Source organism: Oncorhynchus nerka, linkage group LG18, assembly GCF_034236695.1.
Source record: "Oncorhynchus nerka isolate Pitt River linkage group LG18, Oner_Uvic_2.0, whole genome shotgun sequence".
NCBI classification, from domain to species: domain Eukaryota; kingdom Metazoa; phylum Chordata; class Actinopteri; order Salmoniformes; family Salmonidae; genus Oncorhynchus; species Oncorhynchus nerka.
The window spans coordinates 63806892-63834331 of record NC_088413.1 but is presented as its reverse complement, the minus strand read 5'-3'; the positions used below and the strand labels follow the sequence as shown (position 1 = coordinate 63834331).

Genomic DNA, 27440 nt, shown 5'->3' with positions numbered 1-27440 from the left:
ATAATTCAGTAGGTATTGTTCAAAATAACAAGGCTAAATTGGGCTGTGATGAGTATGCGGATCAAGGAAGTCATCATCACTCACATCACTGTATGCCAGTTCAATTTGTGCACATCACACACACAGGTTAAACAAAGGCATTGTGGCGTATAACTTGCTGAGACATGATGGGAACAATTAGTGTGTGAGAAAACACAGGCACGATCACCCAGGGAGGCCAAGGAGAGAGAGTTCTGTAATATGAGGTAATTGAAGAAGATATGTACATATAGATAGCGGTAAAGTAACAAGGCTACAGGATAGATAAGAAACAGTTGCAGCAGTGTATGTGATGAGTCAAAATAGTTAGTGTAAAAAGGGTGAATGCAGATGGTCCGGGTAGCTAACTACACTGAACAAAACTATAAACGTAAAGTGTTGGTCCCAAGTCTCATGAGCTGAAATAAAAGATCCCAAAAATGTTCCATCGTTGTGAACAGAGTGCCCCATGATAGAGGTGGGGTAATGGTATGGCAGGCATAAGCTACGGACAACGAACACAGTTGCATTTTAGAGATGGCAATTTGAATGCACAGAGATACCATGACGAGATCCTGAGGCCCATTGTCGTGCCATTCATTCACCCCCATCACCTCATGTTTCAGCATGATAATGCACTGCCCCATGTTGCAAGGATCTGTACACAATTCCTGGAAGGTGCAAATGCCCCATACTAACCAGACATGTCACCCATTGAGCATGTTTGGGATGCACTGGATTGACGTGTATGACAGGGGCAAGGAGGCGGAAGATGGGGTGCGGTGGGGGTGAAGACGGGGGAGATGGGATAAGGAAGGGTGTGTGGTGGAGATGGGGTTGAAGAGGGGCAAATGGGGGTGAAGAGAGGGGACATCTGGTTGAGGGGGAGATTGGGGTAAGGAGGGGGAGATGGGGGTGATGAGGGGGAGATGGGGTGAGGAGAGTGATAAAGAGTGGGGAAGAGGAAAGGTGAGGGGTGGGATATAGGGAACACCTGACTCAAACAGAGCACAAGGCTAATCTGAGCATTGGGCTGAGCTGAGGAGAATAGCAGAGTTGTCATCTCTTCCTTTTTTTGAACAGGATTTCAATAAGAAGTTGTGCTTATTCCCGCAAAGCACAGGCCACCTATGTTCACAGCTCTAACCTGCTGTCACACAAATAATGTCAACTGCTTTTCTTTCACTTTTGACGTAAAAAATACCGGCAACAACTACCAAAGTAAAAAACAAGATCTTCAAAGGTAAACAGTGCGTGAGGAGAGGCGTTCTTTTTTTTGGATCAACATTTATTTCAGACTTAAATAAAGGATGTACATTTTTTGCAGTGTGTATTATTCCAAGACCAGCATCAATCAATCATTCAAACAAATATATTTATAAAGCCCTTTTTACATCAGCAGATACAGAGACCTAACCTGAAATCCCAAACAGCAAGCAATGCAGATGTAGAACATCAAAACGTAGCTAACATTGTCATAAAAACACAGCAGGCTTTTCACCTTATATTTCTATGTGACCTTGCAGGATATAAGGAAAACAGAAAGATGACATATTAACAATACAAATATACATATTATCTCCTGACCTCTGAAAGTTTTTCTATGCTAATATGAACTGGACAGTGTAAGGCCATGTACATTCAGACACAAATAGCAAGGCCACAGCAGATCTTTGTGTGATCGTATAGAATTACAAAGCTTCTGGGAATGACATCAGGCTCTGTACGTTAACGCACCAACATGAGCCACTGTCTCCTGCCACAGCTCTTCCAAACCCTCCTCCAATTAATATTGAAATGATCTCCATCCCTCTGGAAAGCAAGGGAATTGGCCTCTCTGTTACTGTGTATTATCAGATAGAAGGCAGGCAGTAATGTACCAGTATAAACAACAGAAATAACACAATAGCAAGTCATACGCCACTACTTTAAAAATATACAGTTGAAGTCGGAAGTTTACATACACTTAGGTTGGAGTCATTAAAACTCGTTTTCAACCACTCCACAAATTTCTTGTTAACAAACTATAGTTTTGACAAGTTGGTTAGGACATCTACTTCATCTGCATCATCTGCATGACAAGTAATTTTCCCAACAATTTTTTACAGACAGATTATTTCACTTACAATTCACTGTATCACAGTTCCAGTGGGTCAGAAGTTAACATACACAAAGTTGACTGTGAAATGTCCTCTGCGCTGGTGAAACAAAAATAGAACTGTTTGGCCATAATGACCATCGTTATGTTTGGAGGAAAAAGTTGGAGGCTTGCAAGCCAAAGAACACCATCCCAACCGTGAAGCACGGGGGTGGCAGAATCATGTTGTGGGGGTGCTTTGCTGCAGGAGGGACTGGTGCGCTTCACAAAATAGATGACATCATGAGGAAGGAAAATTATGTGGATATATTGAAGCAACATCTCAAGGACATCAGTCAGGAAGTTGAAGCTTGGTCGCAAATGGGCCTTCCAAATGGACATTGACCCCAAGCATACTTCCAAAGTTGTGGCAAAATGGCTTGACAACAAAGTCAAGGTATTGGAGTGGCCATCACAAAGCCCTGACCTCAATCTTATAGAAAATGTGTGGGAAGAACTGAAAAAGCATGTGAGCAGGAGGCCTACAAACCTGACTCAGTTACACCAGCTCTGTCAGGAGGAATGGGCAAAAATTCACCCAACTTATTGTGGGAAGCTCGTGGAAGGCAATCCGAAACATTTTACCCAAGTTAAACAATTTAAAGGCAATGCTACCAAATACTAATTGAGTGTAAGTAAACTTCTGACCCACTGGGAATGTGGTGAAAGAAATAAAATATTAAATAAATCATTCTCTCAACTATTATTCTGACATTTCACATTTTTTTAATAAATTGGTGAACCTAACTGACCTAAAACAGGGAATTTTTACTAGGATTAAATGTCAGGAATTGTGAAAAACTGAGTTTAAATGTAGTTGGCTAAGGTGTATGTAAACTTCCGACTTCAACTGTATATTTAACCAGGCAATCAGATAAAAACACATTCTTATTCTACAATGACGGCCTACCCAATTCAAACCCTCCCCTAACCCGGACGACGCTGGGGTCGTCCGGGTCTGTAGTGACACATCTAGTGCTGAGATGTAGTGCCTTAGACCGGTGAGCCACTTGGAAGCCCCAATGTTTATCTTGTTAGTCTATCTGCATGTCTGTCTATTCTTCCTCTTGGCTAGTGGAGCACAGGCATAGCTCCTCAGAAAGCGAAGGGGATGTGGGGACATAAAGAGGGCACTGTGGAAGCAGACACACAGAATATCCTGTGTGGTAGTCTGGAGGCTAGGGACAGAGCACCGATAGGGCTTTGTGTGTGTGTTGGCCCTGGCTGTGAAGACAGGGAGCTGAAAGGAGGGTGTGAGAGCGAGGAGAGCGCAGTGGATAGGGATCTTATGATAGCTGTCCTGCTTTCCACAGGATACCACTTCACTAGGCTTGGTGTTTATCCAAATGTAGACTTTACTAAACAACATCAAGAACGTGTACCTTTCCACAGGATACCACTTCACTAGGCTTGGTGTTTATCCAAATGTAGACTTTACTAAACAACATCAAGAACGTGTACCTTTCCACAGGATACCACTTCACTGGGCTTGGTGTTTAACCAAATGTAGACTTTACTAAACAACATCAAGAACGTGTACCTTTACACAGGATACCACTTCACTAGGCTTGGTGTTTATCCAAATGTAGACTTTACTAAACAACATCAAGAACGTGTACCTTTCCACAGGATACCACTTCACTGGGCTTGGTGTTTATCCAAATGTAGACTTTACTAAACAACATCAAGAACGTGTACCTTTACACAGGATACCACTTCACTAGGCTTGGTGTTTATCCAAATGTAGACTTTACTAAACAACATCAAGAACGTGTACCTTTCCACAGGATACCACTTCACTGGGCTTGGTGTTTATCCAAATGTAGACTTTACTAAACAACATCAAGAACGTGTACCTTTCCACAGGATACCACTTCACTGGGCTTGGTGTTTATCCAAATGTAGACTTTACTAAACAACATCAAGAACGTGTACCTTTCCACAGGATACCACTTCACTGGGCTTGGTGTTTATCCAAATGTAGACTTTACTAAACAACATCAAGAACGTGTACCTTTCCACAGGATACCACTTCACTGGGCTTGGTGTTTATCCAAATGTAGACTTTACTAAACAACATCAAGAACGTGTACCTTTCCACAGGATACCACTTCACTGGGCTTGGTGTTTATCCAAATGTAGACTTTACTAAACAACATCAAGAACGTGTACCTTTCCACAGGATACCACTTCACTGGGCTTGGTGTTTATCCAAATGTAGACTTTACTAAACAACATCAAGAACGTGTACCTTTCCACAGGATACCACTTCACTGGGCTTGGTGTTTATCCAAATGTAGACTTTACTAAACAACATCAAGAACGTGTACCTTTCCACAGGATACCACTTCACTGGGCTTGGTGTTTATCCAAATGTAGACTTTACTAAACAACATCAAGAACGTGTACCTTTACACAGGATACCACTTCACTGGGCTTGGTGTTTATCCAAATGTAGACTTTACTAAACAACATCAAGAACGTGTACCTTTCCACAGGATACCACTTCACTGGGCTTGGTGTTTATCCAAATGTAGACTTTACTAAACAACATCAAGAACGTGTACCTTTACACAGCTTCATGTTTCCAAAACAAGAGACATCCTAAACCCTGTCATATGTGATGTGTGTAGAGAGAGCTGTGGTCCCACTTGAACCAGACAAGCCCTAACATTTAGGGGGCGCTTTGGAGGTTCAGGGATTAAGGATTTATATTGAGGTACTCCAGCACAAACACCTGCAGGATCTTGTTGAGTTTCTCGATGGTGGAGCGGTCCAGGTTCTCCTCGTTGTCATCAAATGTGTTTCACACAGAGGGGAAGGGGTTGGGGATGAGATAAAGGATGTGCACACCTGAGATGAAACCACAATACAATGTTCATTTGTACCCTATAGAACACATCCAAGTCGGTGTCAGACCCAGTGTGTTCTTAGGAGGAATGGCATGTGGTCTTCCTGCACCGGACCCACAGGCATACCAGGCCAGCAGTAGTCATTTGGATGGTCCTTCAGCTGGCCAATGTGGTGCAAACGATGCTCTGAAAAGAGAGGGAACATTCAACACAGACAGACAGACAGACAGACAGACAGACAGACAGACAGACAGACAGACAGACAGACAGACAGACAGACAGACAGACAGACAGACAGACAGACAGACAGACAGACAGACAGACAGACAGACAGACAGACAGACAGACAGACAGACAGACAGACAGACAGACAGACAGACAGACAGACAGACAGACAGACAGACAGACAGACAGACAGACAGACAGACAGACAGACAGACAGACAGACAGACAGACAGACAGACAGACAGACAGACAGACAGACAGACAGACAGACAGACAGACAGACAGACAGACAGACAGACAGACAGACAGACAGACAGACAGACAGACAGACAGACAGACAGACAGACAGACAGACAGACAGACAGACAGACAGACAGACAGACAGACAGACAGACAGACAGACAGACAGACAGACAGACAGACAGACAGACAGACAGACAGACAGACAGACAGACAGACAGACAGACAGACAGACAGACAGACAGACAGACAGACAGAGGCTGATAGAATGACAGAGATCATAGTCTGTGAGCTCTCACCAATGTTCTGCATTCTGGTGAGCCACCAGGCAGTGTTGGGGAACTGGTTGCCAAAGCCAGGGCTAGGGTCTCCAATCAGGTCTAAGAGCACAAACAGGTCATGGAGGAGAGGGAGAAAGAAGGGAAGAAGAAGAGGAGGAGAGGAAGAAATAGGATTCCCTTAGGTCAGTGTGTGAGAGGGTCCACCAGCCAGGTCTCATGGGAAAGTAACTCTCCACAGCCTGGAGATAATTCCCTAAAAGCCCACTGCCTGGAAGCTTTGAGGTTAAGGATGACATCATGTGTTCTTCCGTGTGTTACATTAGCACCATGCCCAATGCATGGCTCCTTTCTAAAACACACACATACCTCACTGCAGGACTATGAGCTTCTCAGAGATAGTCTCCTTTATCTCTCTTCCCCTGACATAAAAGGTGACAGGAGGTGACAGGAAAGGTGCTCTATTTGTTTAAACAACAGTAGTACTATATCTCCATAGCTTGGATACAGATCGGATACAGAATAACACATCTTACATTTATTTGAGAAATTGTTATTGTAGATGACATGATGAAGGTCCAAATATATCCCACTACTCACACCTCCTTAATGGTTGCTTGTCAAGGCTGTAGGATATGTTTATAAATCAAACATATATGAGTCTTAAGATTTTAAGATAGCCCATCCCTTCTGCACTGCAACCAGGTGAATCTTAGGTCCTGATAAGCGCTGAATTGGCTGAATTTGTGCTTGGGTGTTTAAATATGTGCCTGTAATGCCTGACATACAATGCATTTGGTTGGTGACTGTGGCTCCAGGTGGGTGTGCTGTGTTCTCCATCTCCTGAGCTGACTGGAGCAGTACAGGGAGTGTGTAGCGGTCCACTGGAACAGAGCTTACTCACCATCAAAGAACAATAGCTGGAGAGACAGGTTGGGATTGGATTCCTGAGAGAGAATGAGAGAGAGAGAGTGAGAGAGAGAGTGAGTGAGACGGAGACAAAAGAAGGGGAGTGAAAAATATGTACTACACACACTACTTTGGGAACTACTGGTGTGAACTTTTAACTTTGCTGCCACCTATTGGTTTAAACAAAACACTGCTATATGAAGAAATCAGTATTCATGGTGGCATTTGGCACTATCTGCACAGTCAGATAAACATGTCCCCTGGCCAGGCCATATGGCAGTCTCTGTCACTCAGGACCCATCCCCTCAGACTGAGGTCAGCTGACCCATGGAGAAGGGCAGCAGAGACAGCAATGTGAGGGGTCTCTGTGACTGTGACTGCCAAGTGAATTCCATCTCTTTTCCTTTTCTCAACATCCTGCAATTATTTGTTGATCTTGGCTACAGCTGTGTAAAAACTTTGAGTGGGTTTTACAAACTTTTCTGATTTAATATTGCTCAGAAAACTATTCTACATTATATAAATTATTCTACAGACTAAAGTGGACATATGAGAACATTCTCATCCTTTGCCCACCTTTAGAATCTTTGGCTCGCGGTCCAGAGCCTGTACAAGCTCCAGCATCATGGCACAGGGCACAGATGAGTCCGTGGCACCCAGGAACTCACACCCATGCCACTGGAGAGGGTAGTACTTGGAGTCATAGTGGCACGCCAGCACCAGACGACGCTTGGCGGAGGGGTTGAGGGTAGCGATGATGTTGTTGAAGGTCATGGGACCGTAAGGGGTGTGTGACTCAAACGTGTCCTCCTTAACATCCCAGCCTGCCCTCAGAGAACCCAGAGTGCTCTTGATGTGCTATTGGGAGACAAACATTGCACAGTTAAATAGACAAAACATTGGGAAACACTTATCAGACGTCATCCTGGTAACTGACTGAGAAGAACTGACTAAAACCCCTCTCCTACATTGATTGACTAGTCTAATCATCTCTATGATGTTATAAGTAGACCACACACAGCCGATTGTTCATGCCATCGGGATACCGACCTGATGCACTGCCAGGCTACCTGCAGAGTTGGGGTACCATGACACTAGCAGAGGCCTGAGGTCCCTCTGCCACATCTGGTTCAAGTCTGTGTGTGAAAAGACTCTGGTGATGTCACTGGAGCTGAGGGAGCTGGGATTGTGGCCAATCTAGGCAGAAGAGACGAGAGGGACAAGATAAGACAAGAGAATCAGAATTATGGCTGCTTCTCTGATATCAATGAGGATCAGCCTGTGGGTTTCCTTACCAGCTGTTATAGTTGAGAGAAGCCCTGGCAGAGACTCTGTCATTGAAAAAAGGCATCACAAATGCAATAAATCTCCTCATTAATCGCAGTTAATTCAACCAAGGAGGTAGATTAGATTAGTTGAAACATTTGACGTTTTAGTAGACGCTCTTATCCAGAGCGACTTACAGGAGCAATTAAACCAGCAACCTTTCGGTTACTGGCCCAACGCTCTTAACCGCTAGGCTTCAACCTTTCACAAAGCTATCAATAAAGACATCCATGCAGGGAAACTAATATCATTGCTAATCACTACCATCTTGTTCCAATATCTACAGTGTGTAGAAGGAAATATACAGTTTAGAAACTGTGAAAGAACATTGTGATACAGTTGCAACGTGCAGACCTTCAAAGTAGAAAAAGGGAAATCTCCTCTAGTGATACATTCAAAATTGAGGAACAGACAGGAAATACACATGATGCATAGATCATCACTGTCTCTAAATACTGTAGCTGTGTGGGATATCTATCAGTACATGATGTACTGTAGAATGTCAAACTGTCAGTTAATTGGCCATTATGAATTGCTACATTGTGTTACTTTGGTGTCTGTTGTTTACAACACCTTGCTATGTGATCATCTGTATATTCTGTCTGGCTGATGTGCATCATCAAGACAAGCTACACATCATCCCACAGGGTTACCCCATCATCAAATCAAAGACTACAGTTGGTCCTGTATGGCTCAGTTGATAGAGCATGGCGCTTGCAAAGCCAGGGTTATGAGTGTGATTCCCACGGGGGACCAGTATGAAAGAGAAGGTTTACACTCACTACTGTAAATGACTTCAATGTAAATATAGGAGATAATAAGGGAGAAAACAAACCAGTCCTGAATCTGTCTATAACAAACTCAGCTATAATATCATTTTGGAAAGACACACATGGACATTAAATAGGGTATTGATCGTATTCCACTGACCCAGGTCGTTTTCGTTTGGTCTCAAAGTTCACTTGCCTCTTGTGCAGTGATCATCTGTTGTCCTGGTAACCGGGAGTGAGTGCCAGCACAGTGATAAAAAAGATGTTTTATGAGAGAATAACAGCACCCTTCCCCTGTAGCTTACACTGTGCTCTGAAGATCAGCAGCTCTCTATTGTTTCAGGGTATAGTTGGCATGTGGTGATCTGGCTGAGGAGATGACTAGGATTCTCGTGTGTATTCTCTGGGACTTGACCTGAAAGGTCAACATCAATATGAGCAGAGCATGGTCTTTCTTCTCTCTCCATTCAGCAGCCTCCATTACATTTACATTTACATTTAGCAGACACTATTATCCAGAACAACTTACAGGAGCAATTAGGGTTAAGTGCCTTGCTCAAGGGCACATCGACATATTTTTCACCAAGTCAGCTCAGGGATTCGAACAAGCAACTTTTCGGTTACTGTCCCAACCTCTTAACCGCTAGGCTACCTGCTGCCCTTTACAGAAGGTAATAACACAGTGGGCTAATAACATAGTAACACATGGGCTATTAACCAATGCAATAGAGTAGTAAACTGGTTATGATCACAGAGACTTAAAACCAATACTGTGGGGATCTTGTATTAGAATATCTCTTTCCTAGATGTATGCTGCAGTGAATGGGCTCACACCATGGGTCACACATGAGGTTGGTGACACCTTAATTGGGGAAGACGGGCTCATGGTAATGGCTGCAGGGGAATGGATTCTATGTATCCGATGCTATTCCATTCGCTCCGTTCCAAACATTATTATGAGCCATCCATCCTATACACAGGCAGTTAGAAAAGCCAAGGCTAGCTTTTTCAAGCAGAAATTTGCTTCCTGCAACACTAACTCAAAAAAGTTCTGGGACACTGTAAAATCCATGGAGAATAAGAACACCTCCTCCCAGCTGCCCACTGCACTGAAGATAGGAAACACTGTCACCACTGATAAATCCACCATAATTGAGAATTTCAATAAGCATTTTTCTACGGCTGGCCATGCTTTCCACCTGGCTACTCCTACCCCGGTCAACAGCACTGCACCCCCAACAGCAACTCGCCCAAGCCTTCCCCATTTCTCCTTCTCCCAAATCCGTTCAGCTGATGTTCTGAAAGAGCTGCAAAATCTGGACCCCTACAAATCAGCCGGGCTAGACAATCTGGACCCTTTCTTTCTAAAATTATCTGCTGAAATTGTTGCCACCCCTATTACTAGCCTGTTCAACCTCTCTTTCGTGTCGTCTGAGATTCCCAAAGATTGAAAGCAGCTGCGGTCATCCCCTCTTCAAAGGGGGGACACTCTTGACCCAAACTGCTACAGACCTATATCTATCCTACCATGCCTTTCTAAGGTCTTCGAAAGCCAAGTCAACAAACAGATTACCGACCATTTCGAATCTCACCACACCTTCTCTACTATGCAATCTGGTTTCAGAGCTGGTCATGGGTGCACCTCAGCCACGCTCAAGGTCCTAAACGATATCTTAACCGCCATCGATAAGAAACATTACTGTGCAGCCGTATTCATTGATCTGGCCAAGGCTTTCGACTCTGTCAATCACCACATCCTCATCGGCAGACTCGAAAGCCTTGGTTTCTCAAATGATTGCCTCGCCTGGTTCACCAACTACTTCTCTGATAGAGTTCAGTGTGTCAAATCGGAGGGTCTGCTGTCCGGACCTCTGGCAGTCTCTATGGGGGTGCCACAGGGTTCAATTCTTGGACCGACTCTCTTCTCTGTATACATCAATGAGGTCGCTCTTGCTGCTGGTGAGTCTCTGATCCGCCTCTATGCAGACGACACCATTTTGTATACTTCTGGCCCTTCTTTGGACACTGTGTTAACAACCCTCCAGGCAAGCTTCAATGCCATACAACTCTCCTTCCGTGGCCTCCAATTGCTCTTAAATACAAGTAAAACTAAATGCATGCTCTTCAACCGATCGCTACCTGCACCTACCCGCCTGTCCAACATCACTACTCTGGACGGCTCTGACTTAGAATACGTGGACAACTACAAATACTTAGGTGTCTGGTTAGACTGTAAACTCTCCTTCCAGACCCATATCAAACATTTCCAATCCAAAGTTAAATCTAGAATTGGCTTCCTATTTCGCAACAAAGCATCCTTCACTCATGCTGCCAAACATACCCTTGTAAAACTGACCATCCTACCAATCCTCGACTTTGGCGATGTCATTTACAAAATAGCCTCCAATACCCTACTCAACAAATTGGATGCAGTCTATCACAGTGCAATCCGTTTTGTCACCAAAGCCCCATATACTACCCACCATTGCGATCTGTACGCTCTCGTTGGCTGGCCCTCGCTTCATACTCGTCGCCAAACCCACTGGCTCCATGTCATCTACAAGACCCTGCTAGGTAAAGTCCCCCCTTATCTCAGCTCGCTGGTCACCATAGCATCTCCCACCTGTAGCACACAGGTATATCTCTCTAGTCACCCCCAAAACCAATTCTTTCTTTGGCCGCCTCTCCTTCCAGTTCTCTGCTGCCAATGACTGGAACGAACTACAAAAATCTCTGAAACTGGAAACACTTATCTCCCTCACTAGCTTTAAGCACCAACTGTCAGAGCAGCTCACAGATTACTGCACCTGTACATAGCCCACCTATAATTTAGCCCAAACAACTACCTCTTTCCCAACTGTATTTAATTTATTCATTTATTTTGCTCCTTTGCACCCCATTATTTTTATTTCTACTTTGCACATTCTTCCATTGCAAAACTACCATTTCAGTGTTTTACTTGCTATATTGTATTTACTTTGCCACCATGGCCTTTTTTTTGCCTTTACCTCCCTTCTCACCTCATTTGCTCACATTGTATATAGACTTGTTTATACTGTATTATTGACTGTATGTTTGTTTTACTCCATGTGTAACTCTGTGTCGTTGTATCTGTCGAACTGCTTTGCTTTATCTTGGCCAGGTCGCAATTGTAAATGAGAACTTGTTCTCAACTTGCCTACCTGGTTAAATAAAGGTGAAATAAAATTTTAAAAATGGTTATTCGGCTGTCTCCATAGGAGAACCCTTTGAATGAACTTTTTGGTTCCAGGTAGAACCCTTTTGGGTTCCATGACGAAACCTGCCACAGAGGGTTCTACATGGAACCCAAAAGGGTTATCCTATGGGGACAGCCGAAAAACCCTTTAGGAACCCTTTTTTCTAAGAGTGTGTTGCAAGTGAACAGCTAATAAAATACAATTTGAGATCAGAGTTGTAAAAACAGACTGGCTTTATTGTTACTTTGCATGGATTATACTATTTTAGGTAGCTATGCTACAAACCCACTTTGAAATAAATGGTTTGCAATATTATTAATTATAAATATGAAATGTCAATATGTGGAAAATATTCTAGATACTGCCTGTGTGTTTATCTCATTGCCCATCTATTCATTGCATTTTTCCCCTTGCGAATTTTGCCCAGGCTATCTTGTTACAATAGAAAAATAACATTTTGTATTCATTTAGGCTATAACAATCACACATGCAATAGAAAACGGTAATCTAGAAAATGAAATCAGGTAACTTTAAAAAAATAAAAGCAACAAGAACATGCTCACATAATCATTGAACAATATAATGTCGTGTTTTTATAGCCTACCTTCTCTTGTGTACATGGGATGTGTGCCTTCTCTCCATTGATATTATCGACAAATGTTGCACAAATTCCTACTACATAAAACAAATACATAAACGCCGCGGTTTCTCTCACTGAACATTCCGAGGTTCTCCGCTGTGTAATCTACAGTGCGTCACTATTTTTTATTTATTTATCCCAAGGCGCCAGAGAGAGCAGATTGTCTATTTATGAATTATTGGTTTGTAAAATTTTCCCTTTGGTTTAATGTTAGATTTTTTTATGAAGGCTTCAATTCAATTTATGATTTTACTGATTATAAAATTTGAACAAAGCTTGCATCTCTAAATCTGTCTGCATTTTAGGTCAACTAATGTCAGTACAAATGTAAGTATAGCCTTTCAAAGTGATTTCAAAACTTACATTTCCCATTTTTAAATGACTTGAGCGGCTTATAGATATACTAGTAAAGTAATCAAACTGTGGGAACGAAACTGCGCAGTGACAGCAGCGCGTGTAGTGCCTCGATCAACCCGCTAGATTCAACCTGGCGCTGGAACGCACCTCCAACTGGCACGTGGTCTCATTACACGTGAGCCTCTTCTGTAGACCAGGAAGTACCGAGTGCTACAAATCACCACAAACATCACTGAAACTGTAACAGCCAGCAACGTTGTGGCAGTTTCCTGTCGCACGTGTTTTCTATCGTATTGTAACAATGGCGGAAGAGGTTTCTTGCTTGAAGGCACGGCTTATGGAGAAAGAAAAAGAGATAGTTGCATTGAAGAATAAACTGGCATTAGAAAAGGTAGGCCTATGACACTCTTTAGCTTTTACATTGAATATCAGGAAGTAGCTGTAGCCTCGTGCTTGCAGTGGCTGTTTAGCAGCAGCGCACGTTATAATGTATGCTATATCATTCAGAGTTTGAGCAACGATGCTTTGGTTTGAGCAGTGAGGAAGACCTCCTTAATTTGAGTCAACAAGAGGACATTTGGATGGATAGATTCGTGAGGCTAACTAGCCTACAAACCAATTGACTTTATGTCCCTTGACGTGTTATATTTGGTTATTGTCTAAAATAATAACAACAACTTTAACGTATTCTGAACCACCACCCTTTCTCCACTGAAATCAGAACAGTTTGATAGATCTACAGCTGCAGGAGAAAGTGACAACACTTCCACCTCTGAAACTCAAGGCAGCCCTGTCCAATGAAGACATCATGCGCTACAGCAGACAGCTTATACTGCCAGAGTTTGGTGTACAAGGTAATAATGGCAGCTTTCACCCAATCTCTGATTGACGTAAACACACTTGAAAAACACTATTGAAACCATCATTTGATCTCTGCAGGTCAGCTAAACCTCTCCCAGACATCAGTGCTGGTTGTGGGGTGTGGAGGACTAGGCTGTCCCCTGGCACAGTATCTAGCTGCAGCAGGAATCGGTAGGTAAAAATGTGGGGAAAGAGAATTTCAGTAAGTTCTACCCTCAGTAACGGTCAATGATTCATATGCTGTACATCAAAATAGATGAACAAGTCCCTTGAATCTGTACACATCAATAAAGCATTTGAGGATGGCATAACTTCACAAAGTATTAGGTAGGCCTACTACATGTAATATACCTGTGAACCTTTAGGGATATGCAATACTTATGTGTGTGTACACTGTTATAACGTGTCCATCCCTCTATAACCCCAGGGCGTGTGGGTTTTCTGGACTATGACGAGGTGGAACTGAGTAACCTGCACAGACAGGTGCTCCATGGAGAAGACAGCCAGGGACAGGCCAAGGCCCAGTCTGCTGCCCATGCTGTCAGAAGGTACAGGAGGCTACTGGGGCCTGCACAGGCTGATACATGGACTGTAATCATGGGGGTCACTAGCATGTAGGCCTACCATAAGTTGGTGCATTCACTGCCATCTCACTGCATTGTCACAGGTTGTATTACACTGTTGTTTTGACTGTCCACGAATACTCAACTATCTTTCTCTGTCGATTTATTTTCAAAAGCACTTATTGTGGTCTTTCACTCATTGATGCTGCAGTACTGTGATGAACTTCCACAGCATAGCTATAGCCACTTGGTGGTGCCATTTACTCAAACAGCAATAGCTTGCTTTCAGATAACTGTATAGGTATAGTCACCACTCTTATTTGTTAGTGTACATACAGTACATTAATGGCATTGCAATTGAATGTTGAAGTCCTACTCCCGTCTCCTTTTCACTTCATTTAACACCTGATCTACTTAAAAGGCACATCTCAATAGGTAATCCAGATGTCTCATGACATGGCAGAAGTGGGGGTATTCATACGTGGGAAATCTTTTTTTCAACAGGAAAAGCAAAACAAATCACTGGAGGGTGTTTTTAAGGTTTTGGCATTCAGAGGAAAAGAGAATTAGCGAGCCTATATTTTGTGGAGTAGTTGCTCTCCAAAATGAGTATGAGGGGTTGAATGTGAATGGCCTTGTCTGTCCTTTTTATGTGTGTACAGGTTGAACTCCACAGTAGAATGCATTCCCTACCACCTCCAGCTGTCTCCAGAAAATGCTTTACAGCTCATCCAACAGTATCCTCCCTCTCAGCCTTGTGCCTTCTATTATCTTCCAGGGGGTAAAGAAGAGGTTTTACTGTTTGTCATACAGGATTTCCATGTCATCAAATCCAGAGTCAAACATTTACCATAACACTGACTTTTTGAGGGAAGAAAATCACTGAATTTTTACTCCTTGACATTATCCACCTCATGTACGACATTGTGGCTGACTGTTCGGACAACGTTCCCACCCGGTATCTGGTGAATGATGCCTGTGTCCTCAGTGGCAAGCCCCTAGTATCTGCCAGTGCCCTGAGAATGGAGGGCCAGGTAAGGATCTAGTTACATTTTAGTCTCTATAATTAAGTCCCCACATGCTAACTGGATTTACATCAATGTCTGACAAATGACTGACTAGTAAATGGAATATGTTTATTGGTTTTCCTTTGTGCATAGTAACCCCTCTTGTCTGTGTCTATAGTTGACAGTGTATAACTACCGTGGAGGCCCCTGCTACAGGTGCCTGTACCCAAAGCCTCCACCCCCAGAGATGGTGACCAACTGCTCTGACGGAGGGATCTTAGGAGTAGGTGAGTCCTCTTCTAATTTGTGTCTTCACTGTTAGGTAGAGAGAGGAATTGATTGTTGATGTTTCACTCTTTTTTTTCTCAGTGCCAGGGATCATGGGATGCTTCCAAGCATTGGAGGTCCTGAAGATAGCCTCAGGACAGGGCTGTATCCTTCCCAGTGAAAGCTCCCTGAGTCACTCCACTGCCCCACTGCTTAGCTACTGCACAATGAAACAACACTTTCTGCTTAGTCATGGTGCTGACTAGATGAATGAAGGTCTGAATGAGTCAGTGTAGCACGGGAAGGAAGGGGTGTTTTTCTTCATGACCATGCCCATCTGACAACACTTGACTAAAAGAGAGGAAAGTCTGTGAAATTTCAGGACCTTTGAGGTCTGTTTCTGAATATACAAAGAACATTGTGGTGTTTGTCAAGCCAGACAGGAGCCTTTTCCTTGACCGAGTGTGACAGCTTCCTGTGGCCAACAGCTGTTGATGTTTGACGCCCAAGATGCCAAGTTCCGGTCCATCAGGCTGCGGTCCAAGCAGGCCAGCTGTGCTGTGTGTGGAGAGAACCCCACTGTCACACACCTTGTAGATTATGAGAAGTTCTGTGGGTCTGCTGCCACAGATAAGGTCAGGGGTCACTGAGAAGAGGGCCAAGTGGGCAAACATCTTGCATATTGAGTTGCAATTTAATACAGTTCAAAGGGTTAAGTTACCATTTTAAAGTAAGAGGAGGTGGTATGTCCCAATCTAAAATGACCAGAGTGAGTGTCATCACTACACCTTTGATGGCTTAGAACTACACGTAGCACATGGAATGTTGTGTCAGGAAAATGTGTTAATTATCCATCATTTAGATAAATAGCAGAGATATGCACTGTATGTCAAAAGGAGTTTTCTGTACTTAGCTCAACTAAAAAAAAATGTTTTCCATCAATTATAGGACAATTTTAGTTTCAATGTTTGCTTTGAATATTTACCTAATATTTTCTGGGTTTTCTTTCAGTGTCGAAGACTAAACCTTCTCTCCAAAGACCAGAGGGTAACAGTGCAGGTAGAGTATAGTTGATTACTTTCTGTTTTATAATTATGATTACACTTGATTGTCTGTGATTCGTGTGCATTCATAAACCCAGATTAAATCTAAAAGCTGACCCAACCCTAAATGGGAAATGACTAAAACTCAAATGTACGTTTTCTACGGAAAATAATCATGTATTTGTTTGTTGGCACTGACAGAAATGGTGGTGGTTTAGGAGTTGTTTGTGTTTCTGCTAAATTACAGTTTTCAAAAGAATTGAGCCATTAAGATGAAGATCATGATTGATTAGGCCTAAAATAGATGATTTAATGCATGGAGTCAGAAACAGTTTTATTTCCTATAATTGAAATAATGTGACAAAGTTAAACTTACTCCACCCTACTCCACTCAAAGAAGGCAGCCAGTTGTGCCATGCATATGGTGATAGGCCAAAGCAACTCAACCAGTCTTTGTGCCATCTTTGTGTCATCTCACAAAATAACAGCAACTTTAATTCAGATGTGACAGACCTTTTAAACACTACACTGTCTAACAAAGTGAGTGTTGTAGGTGACCACTGACAACCATTGTAAATTCTCCTTTCTATTGCCAGGAGTATAAATCTATAGTGGACAACACAGCTGCTCATCTCCTGCTGGATGTTCGCCCTCTAGTGGAGGTAGATATATGTCACCTACCCACCTCCCTCAGTATCCTTTTGCTGGCTGAATGCCCTCCTGTCATTGTACTCCACTAGCTATATAGTTACCATTTGCAAGATATGGAGTTAGTGAGGAGGATATAAATACTGCTATTAATGACATCAGTCATCCCTGTGCTTTCATAAGTGTTCTGAGCTGCGTTAAGTAATTGTACTCAATTCAATGGTACAATGTTTAATTTCCTTAAATCATTGCTAGACATTCCTCTATCCAGTTTAGAGAACAGAAAAAGTGAACATATCCGCGTGCTGAAGGAGAGAATTGGCAGAGTGAAAGAGGAGATGTTGAATGAATCCCAGGTCCCAGGTAATATGACTGACAATAGGTCTTCATCTAGCTACACAGGTCACAACACACAGTGGCGGTTCAGTAGCTAGCTAGGTGTATGGAGCAGCCCATATTCACTGAACAAAAGAGGGGTAATTTGAGTGCTAATTAAGTCTGTGTAGCCTTGTCCTGTGAGAGTATTTTGGACAGCCAATGATGGGAGGTGGAGTTGCTAGGTAATTATTTTTCTAACACAAAAATATACCGTCATCGTGAACAGCTGGCCTCTTTTTATTGAATAGTCATCATGGTCTTTTTTTCTGCAGTGTATTTCCAGCAAGCCTGTGTATATTTTGTTATTAATGAGCTATTTTAATTGGTAATTCTGGGAACGACAGTGTAAACAGTAAACGCAGACCTTTAGTTGAACACCTGACACCCTTGAAAGTTTCAAATCGATTCAGGTTTCAAGAGTGAAAGAAGGGACCTGAGTTTACAAGTCATATCATGTCCATAATACATCCAATAGTGAATTAGAATATCATCCCAGAACTCTGCTTCTAGCTGAGCATTAAACAAGGAATTTTTCTTGCCCATTTTATATATTCAACTCACCTAGTCAGGAAATGCCAGGAAATTGAAGCTACTCATCAGTTTGATCTGTTTGTGTTTCCATACTGCAGTATATGTGATCTGTAAGCTGGGTAATGACTCCCAGAAGGCAGTTCAGGTCTTGGAGAAGATGTCAGGCTCTGAAGTGGACTTTGTCACTGTTAAAGACATCTGTGGAGGGCTGATGGCCTGGGCACAGAAGATAGACCCCTCTTTCCCACAGTATTGACTCAACGTCACAGGTTCTGCACTGTGGATTCATGACTTTGTTAATAAACATGTTCATAAATGTCATCATAGCGACCATTTTTCTACCTTGTTTTATGTATGCTGGTTGCATTGGACATGGCAAATATGACTGACAGATTAAATTGCAGTTACATCTTAAAGGTGAAAAGTGAAAGAAATAGTCACATATCTGCTGTTCATGTTTTCTGGGCTGTATTTATATATATATAACCTTGTTCCAGATTGTAGAATTTTTATAACCCCAATTCATCGTGAAGGGGAAGCAGGGTAATATGTGTGTGTGTGTTAATTCATTATGAATGTTTAGCTATTCGGGAACATAGATAAAAGTTAACGAATGTGTTATTTTTGAGTTATTACACATCTATACATTCATAATGTGTTGCCAGTTTTGATATGACACAATGAGTAGCTGATGCATGTCACCATCCTCTCCAAAACAATATTAGAAGCAACACTGCGACAGTGTAAAGAATAAAGAATGATGACATGTTTCTCCCTTGTCGGCAACTTATTTTCAGAACTGAACCATTCGAGGTAACTAGTTTTTTTCCCCTGCATCAGCCCGAATAACGGAAAGGATGTAGATGAAAGAGGCATGCGCAATGTAAAGTGAACCTTTTAGAGACGCCATTGCGTTTGTGAGATTGTAGTTTGAATATTTCTCTTCACCGATGGAAACCCAATAAAGCAAATAGGTGATCGAACTCCAAGCCCCAGGAACTTTTCTCCTGTTTTTTTCTGTCAGAATAGGGGGAGAAGTCACAGCTGGGACGATAATAAAATGCACATGAATTTACTATCTAGCAACAACGAATAGACTACAAGAGGAAGTTTCAAAAAGCGGAGAACTCGGTAATGTGAGTCTTAGCGAGCGTTTAAACATTTGTACAAATGCATGTGGTTACATCGTTTTTTATCGATAAGGCAACTTGAATCTTCGTTTTCTTCGATTGTTGGAGTTTTTGGAGAAGTTTTTGCTGTCCACGGATCCAATGTTGCCTTTTTCAGAAGGTGAAGGTAATGTAGGTATGTTGTTTTAGACTTGTATATACGATTGGAATAGTTCATTCATAGTGAATAATATTTGAAGAAGCTCTCACTGCAAAACCAGGTGTTGTATAACTTGTTTGGTTGGTATTCGTGGACATGTAGTTTTCTGCCAGCAGTTCAATCGAAAGCGGGAGAATGTTGAGAAGCCTTGATTCCAGATGTTGGTTCTGCATGAGAATAGATAAACAGATAACATGCCCTAATGTATGGTTCTAAAACGTGATGCATTGTTTATACTTGCACACCTACATTGTAAGTGTTAACAATATAATCGAAGTTTAAAATTAGGTCTACAATTATTTAATTTGTTTATTGTATGCAAACCTTAGCCCTACCATGTTTATTTCCCGTAAATTGCAGCTCTTATTGTTATTGCATAGCCTTCTCAGCTTTGACGTCATGATTTGTTTTGCTGAATTTGTTCAGTTAGGTTGAATAATGTAAAATGACGACTTTTATGGCCTCCTTCCATTTCCACAAACCCAAACATATTATATTCTACCATCATTACATTTACTGCATCTGTTTTGTGACAGGTTTTCTGTGGTCAGGGCGGATTTCTGACTTCAGTACTGTGAGGGGACACCATTCAAGAACATGACGTTTGGAATGGTGACTGCCTCTTGCAGTGAGCGTTGGGGAATCGATCTACCACGTCCAGAGCATCCACAATGCATACTGCACACATCTCTTGCCTTGAAGAGTGAGTGGAGGCCATTAAGTGCAATCAATAGGCTTTGTCCATGAATTGACTGCCAGGTATCTGTCTGAGAAGTCAATGGGGAGGAAAGTTTGACTATTGCTGTTGACTAACACTGCTCATGATACTTTGAAGACCTTGCATTTCATGTCTCCTAGAATGAGTATTGAGTGTTTCTTCAACCTAGTGTCTGTGCTTAGTGTTTCAGGGGTGCCTCATTTAACAAGGCATCACTGACAGTTCCATTACTTTACATTTTGCATCATCATCTCTGCCATTGGAAGAAACCCAATGTCTGCCTGCAGCAGCTCAACTCCTCCGTCCTTTCCTAAAGCCTACCTCCACTCACAACTCCCAGTCCTGCCTCCGACCCCCTCACCATCGCCAAGCCCCCCAGCACCCCTCTACAGCCGCCTGTCCAACGGGAGTCACAGAAGTCACACTCACAGCGCTCCCAGCCCCACCAACTCCCGCAGCTCTTTCCATGGAGTGTCCTTCCTCCTCCAGATTGGCCTGACCAGAGAGATGGTGAACCTGGAGAACCATGACCTGTCGCTGTCTGCTGTCAAAGACCTGGTCTGCTCTATTGTTGACCAAAAGGTAATTACACAACTCTTCCTTGTTTTAACACTTGACCTACTGCAGCTAATGCATAATGACAGAGTGAAAAATGGTTGACTTTTACGGATATTTATAGAATGAAATGCAATCGATAGGCCTGAGCAAGAGAAAGCAAATTCACGGTAAATCCTAAAAGCTTAGTTGTCTTTTTGTGTGTCAAATTCAAGTTTCAAGAAAGTTTGGAAAGTCTTCCATCAAGCATACTGCTAAGTAAATCAGGGGCATATTTCCTTAACACTGCTCTTTGGAATGTTGTTCTGTATTCTTTGCTGTGGTTGCAAGTTGAAAGAACACAGTTTAAATGAACAGGGAGACAGTTATATTGCAGACAGTGTTACCCTGAAATGCATAGCATCTGTGGTTTGCCATTTCTGTGCCATACTCCTCTGTTTAGGCTTTGTTTTTGTAAAGCAGACATCTGTGTCTCGTGCACAGAGTGAGTTTTATGCACCACAGCAGCACGCTCGGCAGCAGTGAAGCCTCTCCGGTTGCCGCGCACGATCTAGTAGCATCAGCTATTTACATTGTGGTGTACTCTCACTGGAGACACAAACACTGAACCACTCAGTGGTTTATTCCTCTCAAAGTCATCCATGATGTAATGTTCAAGCCAGGTTATTTTCCATGACAATGGTGGCTCTTAGTAATGACTTTGGGTTATGGCCCCTGCATAAGACGAGTCTTTGAACATATAGGCTGTATCAACAAACAGTGGTTGCCCATGTACCACTGACTAGAAAGAGGCAGAAGCAAATTTGGGAAATGAAGAGTAAACCAATGGAACCAAAGGTAGTTTGCTGATTCCATTTGTTTGGAGTTGCCTTGGCTCAGAATACAGATTTCAGATTCACATTCAGATGTTCCTATCCAACTGATACCATACATTAGACTGCTTATTAGATCATGAACGTTTATATATGTATGTATATACACTGCTCAAAAAAATAAAGGGAACACTAAAATAACACATCCTAGATCTGAATGAATGAAATATTCTTATTAAATACTTTTTTCTTTACATAGTTGAATGTGCTGATAACAAATTCACACAACAATTATCAATGGAAATCAAATTTATCAACCCATGGAGGTCTGGATTTGGAGTCACACTCAAAATTAAAGTGGAAAACCACACTACAGGCTGATCCAACTTTGATGTAATGTCCTTAAAACAAGTCAAAAGGAGGCTCAGTAGTGTGTGTGGCCTCCACGTGCCTGTATGACCTCCCTACAACGCCTGGGCATGCTCCTGATGAGGTGGCGGATGGTCTCCTGAGGGATATCCTCCCAGACCTGGACTAAAGCATCTGCCAACTCCTGGACAGTCTGTGGTGCAACGTGGCGTTGGTGGATGGAGCGAGACATGATGTGCTCAATTGGATTCAGGTCTGGGGAACGGGCGGGCCAGTCCATAGCATCAATGCCTTCCTCTTGCAAGAACTGCTGACACACTCCAGCCACATGAGGTCAACCGCACCAGCATATGGTCTCACAAGGGGTCTGAGGATCTCATCTCGGTACCTAATGGCAGTCAGGCTACCTCTGGCGAGCACATGGAGGGCTGTGTGGCCCCCCAAAGAAATGCCACCCCACACCATGACTGCCAAACCGGTCATGCTGGAGGATGTTGCAGGCAGCAGAACGTTCTCCGGCGTCTCCAGACTCTGTCACGTCTGTCACATGTGCTCAGTGTGAACCTGCTTTCATCTGTGAAGAGCACAGGGCACCAGTGGCGAATTTGCCAATCTTTGTGTTCTCTGGCAAATGCCAAACGTCCTGCACAGTGTTGGGCTGTAAGCACAACCCCCACCTGTGGACGTTGGGCCCTCATACCACCCTCATGGAGTCTGTTTCTGACCGTTTGAGCAGACACATGCACATTTGTGGCCTGCTGGAGGTCATTTTGCAGGGCTCTGGCAGTGCTCCTCCTGCTCCTCCTTGCACAAAGGCGGAGGTAGCGGTCCTGCTGCTGGGTTGTTGCCCTCCTACGGCCTCCTCCACGTCTCCTGATGTACTGGCCTGTCTCCTGGTAGCGCCTCCATGCTCTGGACACTACGCTGACAGACACAGCAAACCTTCTTGCCACAGCTCGCATTGATGTACCATCCTGGATGAGCTGCACTACCTGAACCACTTGTGTGGGTTGTAGACTCCGTCTCATGCTACCACTAGAGTGAAAGCACCACCAGCATTCAAAAGTGACCAAAACATCAGCCAGGAAGCATAGGAACTGAGAAGTGGTCTGTGGTCACCACCTGCAGAACCACTCCTTTATTGGGGGTGTCTTGCTAATTGCCTATAATTTCCACCTGTTGTCTATTCCATTTGCACAACAGCATGTGAAATTTATTGTCAATCAGTGTTGCTTCCTAAGTGGACAGTTTGATTTCACAGAAGTGTGATTGACTTGGAGTTACATTGTGTTGTTTAAGTGTTCCCTTTTTTTGAGCAGTGTGTGTGTGTGTGTATATATATATATATATTACAGTATCAGTCAAAAGTTTGGACACCTACTCATTCCAGGGTTTTTCTTTAGTTTGACTATTTTCTACATTGTAGAATAATAGTGAAGACATCAAAACTATGAAATAATGTAGTAACCAAAAAAGTGTTAAACAAATTAAAATATATTTTATATATATGAGATTCTTCCTTGATGACAGCTTTGCACTCTCTTGACATTCTTTCAACCAGCTTCATCAGGTAGTCACCTGGAATGCATTTCACTTTAACAGGGGTGCCTTATTAAAAGTTAATTTGTGGAATTTCTTTCCTTCTAAATGTGTTTGAGCCAGTTAGTTGTGTTGTGACAAGGTAGGGGTGTATACAGAAGATAGCCCTATTTGGTAAAAGACCAAATCCATATTATGGCAAGAACAGCTCAAATAAGCAAAGAGAAATGACAGTCCATCATTACTTTAAGACATGAAGGTCAGTCATTACGGAAAATTTCAAGAACTTTTAAAGTTTCTTCAAGTGCAGTTGCAAAACCATCAAGCGCTATGATGAAACTGGCGCTCATGAGGACCGCCACAGGAAAGGAAGACCCAGAGTTACCTCTGCTGCAGAGGGTAAGTTCATTAGATTTACCAGCCTCAGCCCCCCAAAAATGCTTCACAGAGTTCAAGTAACATACACATCTCAACATCAACTGTTCAGAGGAGACTGCATGAATCAGGCCTTCATGGTCGAATTGCTGCAAATAAACCACTACTAAAGGACACCAATAAGAAGAAGAGACTTGCTTGGGCCAGGAAACACGAGCATGTGACATTTGACCAGTGGAAATCTGTCCTTTGGTCTGATGAGTCCAAATTTGAGATGTCTGGTTCCAACCGCCGTGTCTTTGTGAGACACAGAGTAGGTGAACGGATGATCTCCGCGTGTGTGGTTCCCACTGTGAAGCATGGAGAGGAAGGTGTGGGGGTGCTTTGCTGGTGACACTGTCAGTGATTTATTTAAAATTCAAGGCACACTTAACCAGCATGGACACCACAGCATTCTGCCACGATACGCCATCCCATCTGGTTTGCACTTAGTGGGACTATTATTTGTTTTTCAACAGGACAATGACCCAACACAACTCCAGGCTGTGTAAGAGTTATTTGACCAAGAAGGAGAGTGATGGAGTGCTGCATCAGATGACCTGCCTCTACAATCACCCGAGCTCCACCCAATTGAGATGGTTTGGGATGAGTTGGATGACAGAGTGAATAAAAAGCAGCCAACAAGTGCCTAGTATATGTTGGAAAAGCATTCCAGGTGAAGCTAGTTGAGAAAATGTCAGGAGTGTGCAAAGCTATCAAGGCAAAGGGTGGCTACTTTGAAGAATCTCAAATATAAAATATATTTTGATTTGTTTAAAACTTTTTTGGTTACTACATGATTTCATATGTGTTATTTCATAGTTTTGATGTCTTCACCATTATTCTACAATGTAGAAAATAGTAAAAATAAAGAAAAACCCTTGAATAAGTAGGTGTCTCCAAACTTTTGACTGGGACTATATATATATTTTTAATGACATTTTTTTAACCCTTATTTTACCAGGTAAGTTGAATGAGGACACATTCTCATTTACAGCAACGACCTGGGGAATAGTTAGAGTGGGTAGTTTGTCAGCTTATAAAACATACACTTTGTTCCAAGGTCATTTATGGTATAAGTCTTACTCACTCTTTTGATGTTTGTTACTCAATGACATTTTGTGCTTTTCTCTCTCCATTTTGAGTGTTTGGATTCCTATTTGATAGATCTGGTGTAGGTCCTACTGTTCTTATATGTGGATGTTCTTATCACAGACACCTGTGTTAATGAAATGGCATTCACACATTCATCTATTGTATTATAGTCTTACACCCATAATGAAGATTACTCTATTTGTGTCTGTAGTTAATCGGCGACTAAGTGAGTGAGAGATGAGATTATAGAACTCATTCCATCAGGTCTAATGGGTAAAGAGAAGGGAGGGTTGGAGTCACAGGGATCAGGTATTTTGGAGAAATGGGGGCATGAGGGTTGTAGTTAGAAAGAGGAGGTAAAACGTGAAATTTTTCTCTGTGCTTCCTGGCTGCCCACACAGTCACATTTATAGATACTTTGTTCACTTCACACCTCCCCTTACTCGTCACCTCTAGAATGCAAATACTCTGTAAACTTTTCCTCTCCAGAGATTCATTGTTCTCAGAAAATGGAGCAGCTTTGAGCTACAGATGTAGGATCTTCATTTGATCACTCTGTTGCAGGAGAATTTTCCTGCAAAGTGGGAAATGTAAAACTTGTAGTGTATTTGAGGTTTAAAACAGCTTCTGAAGCTTGTAATTTCCACATTGAAATTTCAGACTTGATTTTCCTTTATGAAAAATGTATCAACTGCTGTAAAAATGTCAGTTTAATTGTAATTCACATAATAATTCACATTTCCTTTTCCCGCTGTAGCAAACTGGCTCAAATTAAGGTCCTACATCTGCATTGAGCTGACACGTCCCATTCAGTACACCTGAGCTAGCTGGTCATAGCTATCTTATTCTTATCCATATTTTTTAAAACTGCATTGTTGGTTAGGCGCTTGTAAGTAAGCATTTCACTGTAATGCTGTTGTATTCGGCGCATGTGACTAATACAATTTGATTTGATAAAAGGAACATACTGAGAACCATTCAAAATTGCTAAAGCCCATATAAACACCAGTGCTAATTGTACAACAAAGTGAAAATGTAATTAATCATTGAGTGTCTCGCTTATGTTCTGGAATGGAATGTAGTTTACATTCACATTCCCCCAGGCCAGTGTAATGTTGTTGTTCTTTATGGGTTATGATGATACTCACTCACTAGTTCTGGGGATTTCTGATCTGCAGAGCAGAACATCTGATTACTGCTGATATTTGCATAGATCTGGTAATGTATTGGCAAGTTTGCAAAGGTTTGTTACAAGAGCTAAAGAAAAAGGTCATAAATACGATATGAAGGAAATGCTTTAAAAAAATCTAAACTGTCTGTTTGCATTAACCTTAAAGGTGATATTACTTTTAAATACGCTGCTTACATTCAAATCTGCTAAATAGGCACTGTACTTTGTGTTACCCTTCAACAAGATGGCGCCGACAGACATGGCAGCTCTGTTTCTGGCTCCTAAGAAACTTCACAGTATACAGTATCAGTCAAAAGTTTGGACACACCTATTCATTCCAGGGTTTTTCCTTAGTTTTACTATTTTCTAATCTACATTGTAGAATAATAGTGAAGATATCAAAACTATTAAATTACACATATGGAAAAAAGTGTTCAACAAATCAAAATGTATTTTATATTTGAGATTCTTCAAATTAGCCACCCTTTGCCTTGATGACAGCTTTGCACACTCTTGGCATTCTCTCAACCAGCTTCATGAGGTATTCACCTGGAATTCATGTCAATTAACAGGTGTGCCTTGTTAAAAGTCCATTTGTGGAATTTCTTTCCTTCTTAATGCGTTTAAGCCAATCAGTTGTATTGTGACAAGGTAGGGTTGGTATACAGAAGATAGCCCCATTTGGTAAAAGACCAAGTCCACATTATGGCAAGAACAGCTCAAATATGCAAAGTGAAACGACAGTCCATCATTACTTTTAAGACATGAAGATTAGTCAATCCGGAACATTTCAAGAACTTTGAAAGTTTCTTTAGGTGCAGTCACAAAAACCATCAAGCGCTATGATGAAACTGGCTCTCATGAGGAACGCCACAGGAAAGGAAGTCCTAGAGTTACCTCTGCTGCAGATGATAAGTTCATTAGAGTTACCAGCCTCAGAAATTGCAGCCCAAAAAAATGCTTCACAGAGTTCAAGTAACATACACATCTCAACATCAACTGTTCAGAGGAGACTGCATGAATCAGGCCATCATGATCGAAATCCTGCAAAGAAACCACTTCTAAAGGACACCAATAAGAAGAAGAGACTTGCTTGGGCCAAGAAACACGAGCAATGGACATTAGACCGATAGAAATCTTTCCTTTGGTCTGATGAGTCCAAATTTGAGA

General features: G+C 42.3%; 2 protein-coding genes and 1 pseudogene across 4 annotated transcripts in view; 2 read left to right on the top strand and 1 right to left on the bottom strand.

Moving 5' to 3' along the window:
* Nucleotides 1-1341: 1341 nt before the first annotated feature.
* On the bottom strand, nt 1342-12985 carry LOC115146505 (glutaminyl-peptide cyclotransferase-like; annotated as a pseudogene).
* A 173-nt stretch (nt 12986-13158) lies between these two features.
* mocs3 (molybdenum cofactor synthesis 3) lies at nt 13159-19038 on the top strand. 2 transcript variants are annotated; one of them, XM_065004262.1, is made up of 13 exons: nt 13159-13361; nt 13692-13824; nt 13910-14002; nt 14259-14379; nt 15057-15134; nt 15314-15428; nt 15580-15688; nt 15771-15833; nt 16140-16303; nt 16680-16727; nt 17308-17404; nt 17615-17722; nt 18367-19038. In XM_065004262.1, exons 1-13 carry the CDS (start codon nt 13272-13274, stop codon nt 18522-18524), a joined length of 1377 nt encoding a protein of 458 aa, XP_064860334.1. In that variant the 5' UTR covers nt 13159-13271; the 3' UTR covers nt 18525-19038. The 2 variants fall into 2 exon arrangements, with proteins under 2 accessions (XP_064860334.1, XP_064860335.1); XM_065004263.1 differs by having other exon boundaries at nt 13273-13361; nt 13697-13824.
* A 95-nt stretch (nt 19039-19133) lies between these two features.
* LOC115146324 (serine/threonine-protein kinase D3-like) overlaps nt 19134-27440 on the top strand; it is a 70565-nt gene continuing 62258 nt past the window's right edge. The window contains exons 1-2 of one of the 2 annotated variants that reach the window (XM_029688338.2): nt 19134-19564; nt 20134-20897. In XM_029688338.2, the coding sequence (XP_029544198.1) occupies nt 20589-20897 (309 nt within the window). In that variant the 5' untranslated portion in view covers nt 19134-19564; nt 20134-20588. Of the gene's footprint in view, nt 19574-20133; nt 20898-27440 lie in introns of both variants that reach the window. The other variant, XM_029688337.2, reaches the window with a different exon arrangement.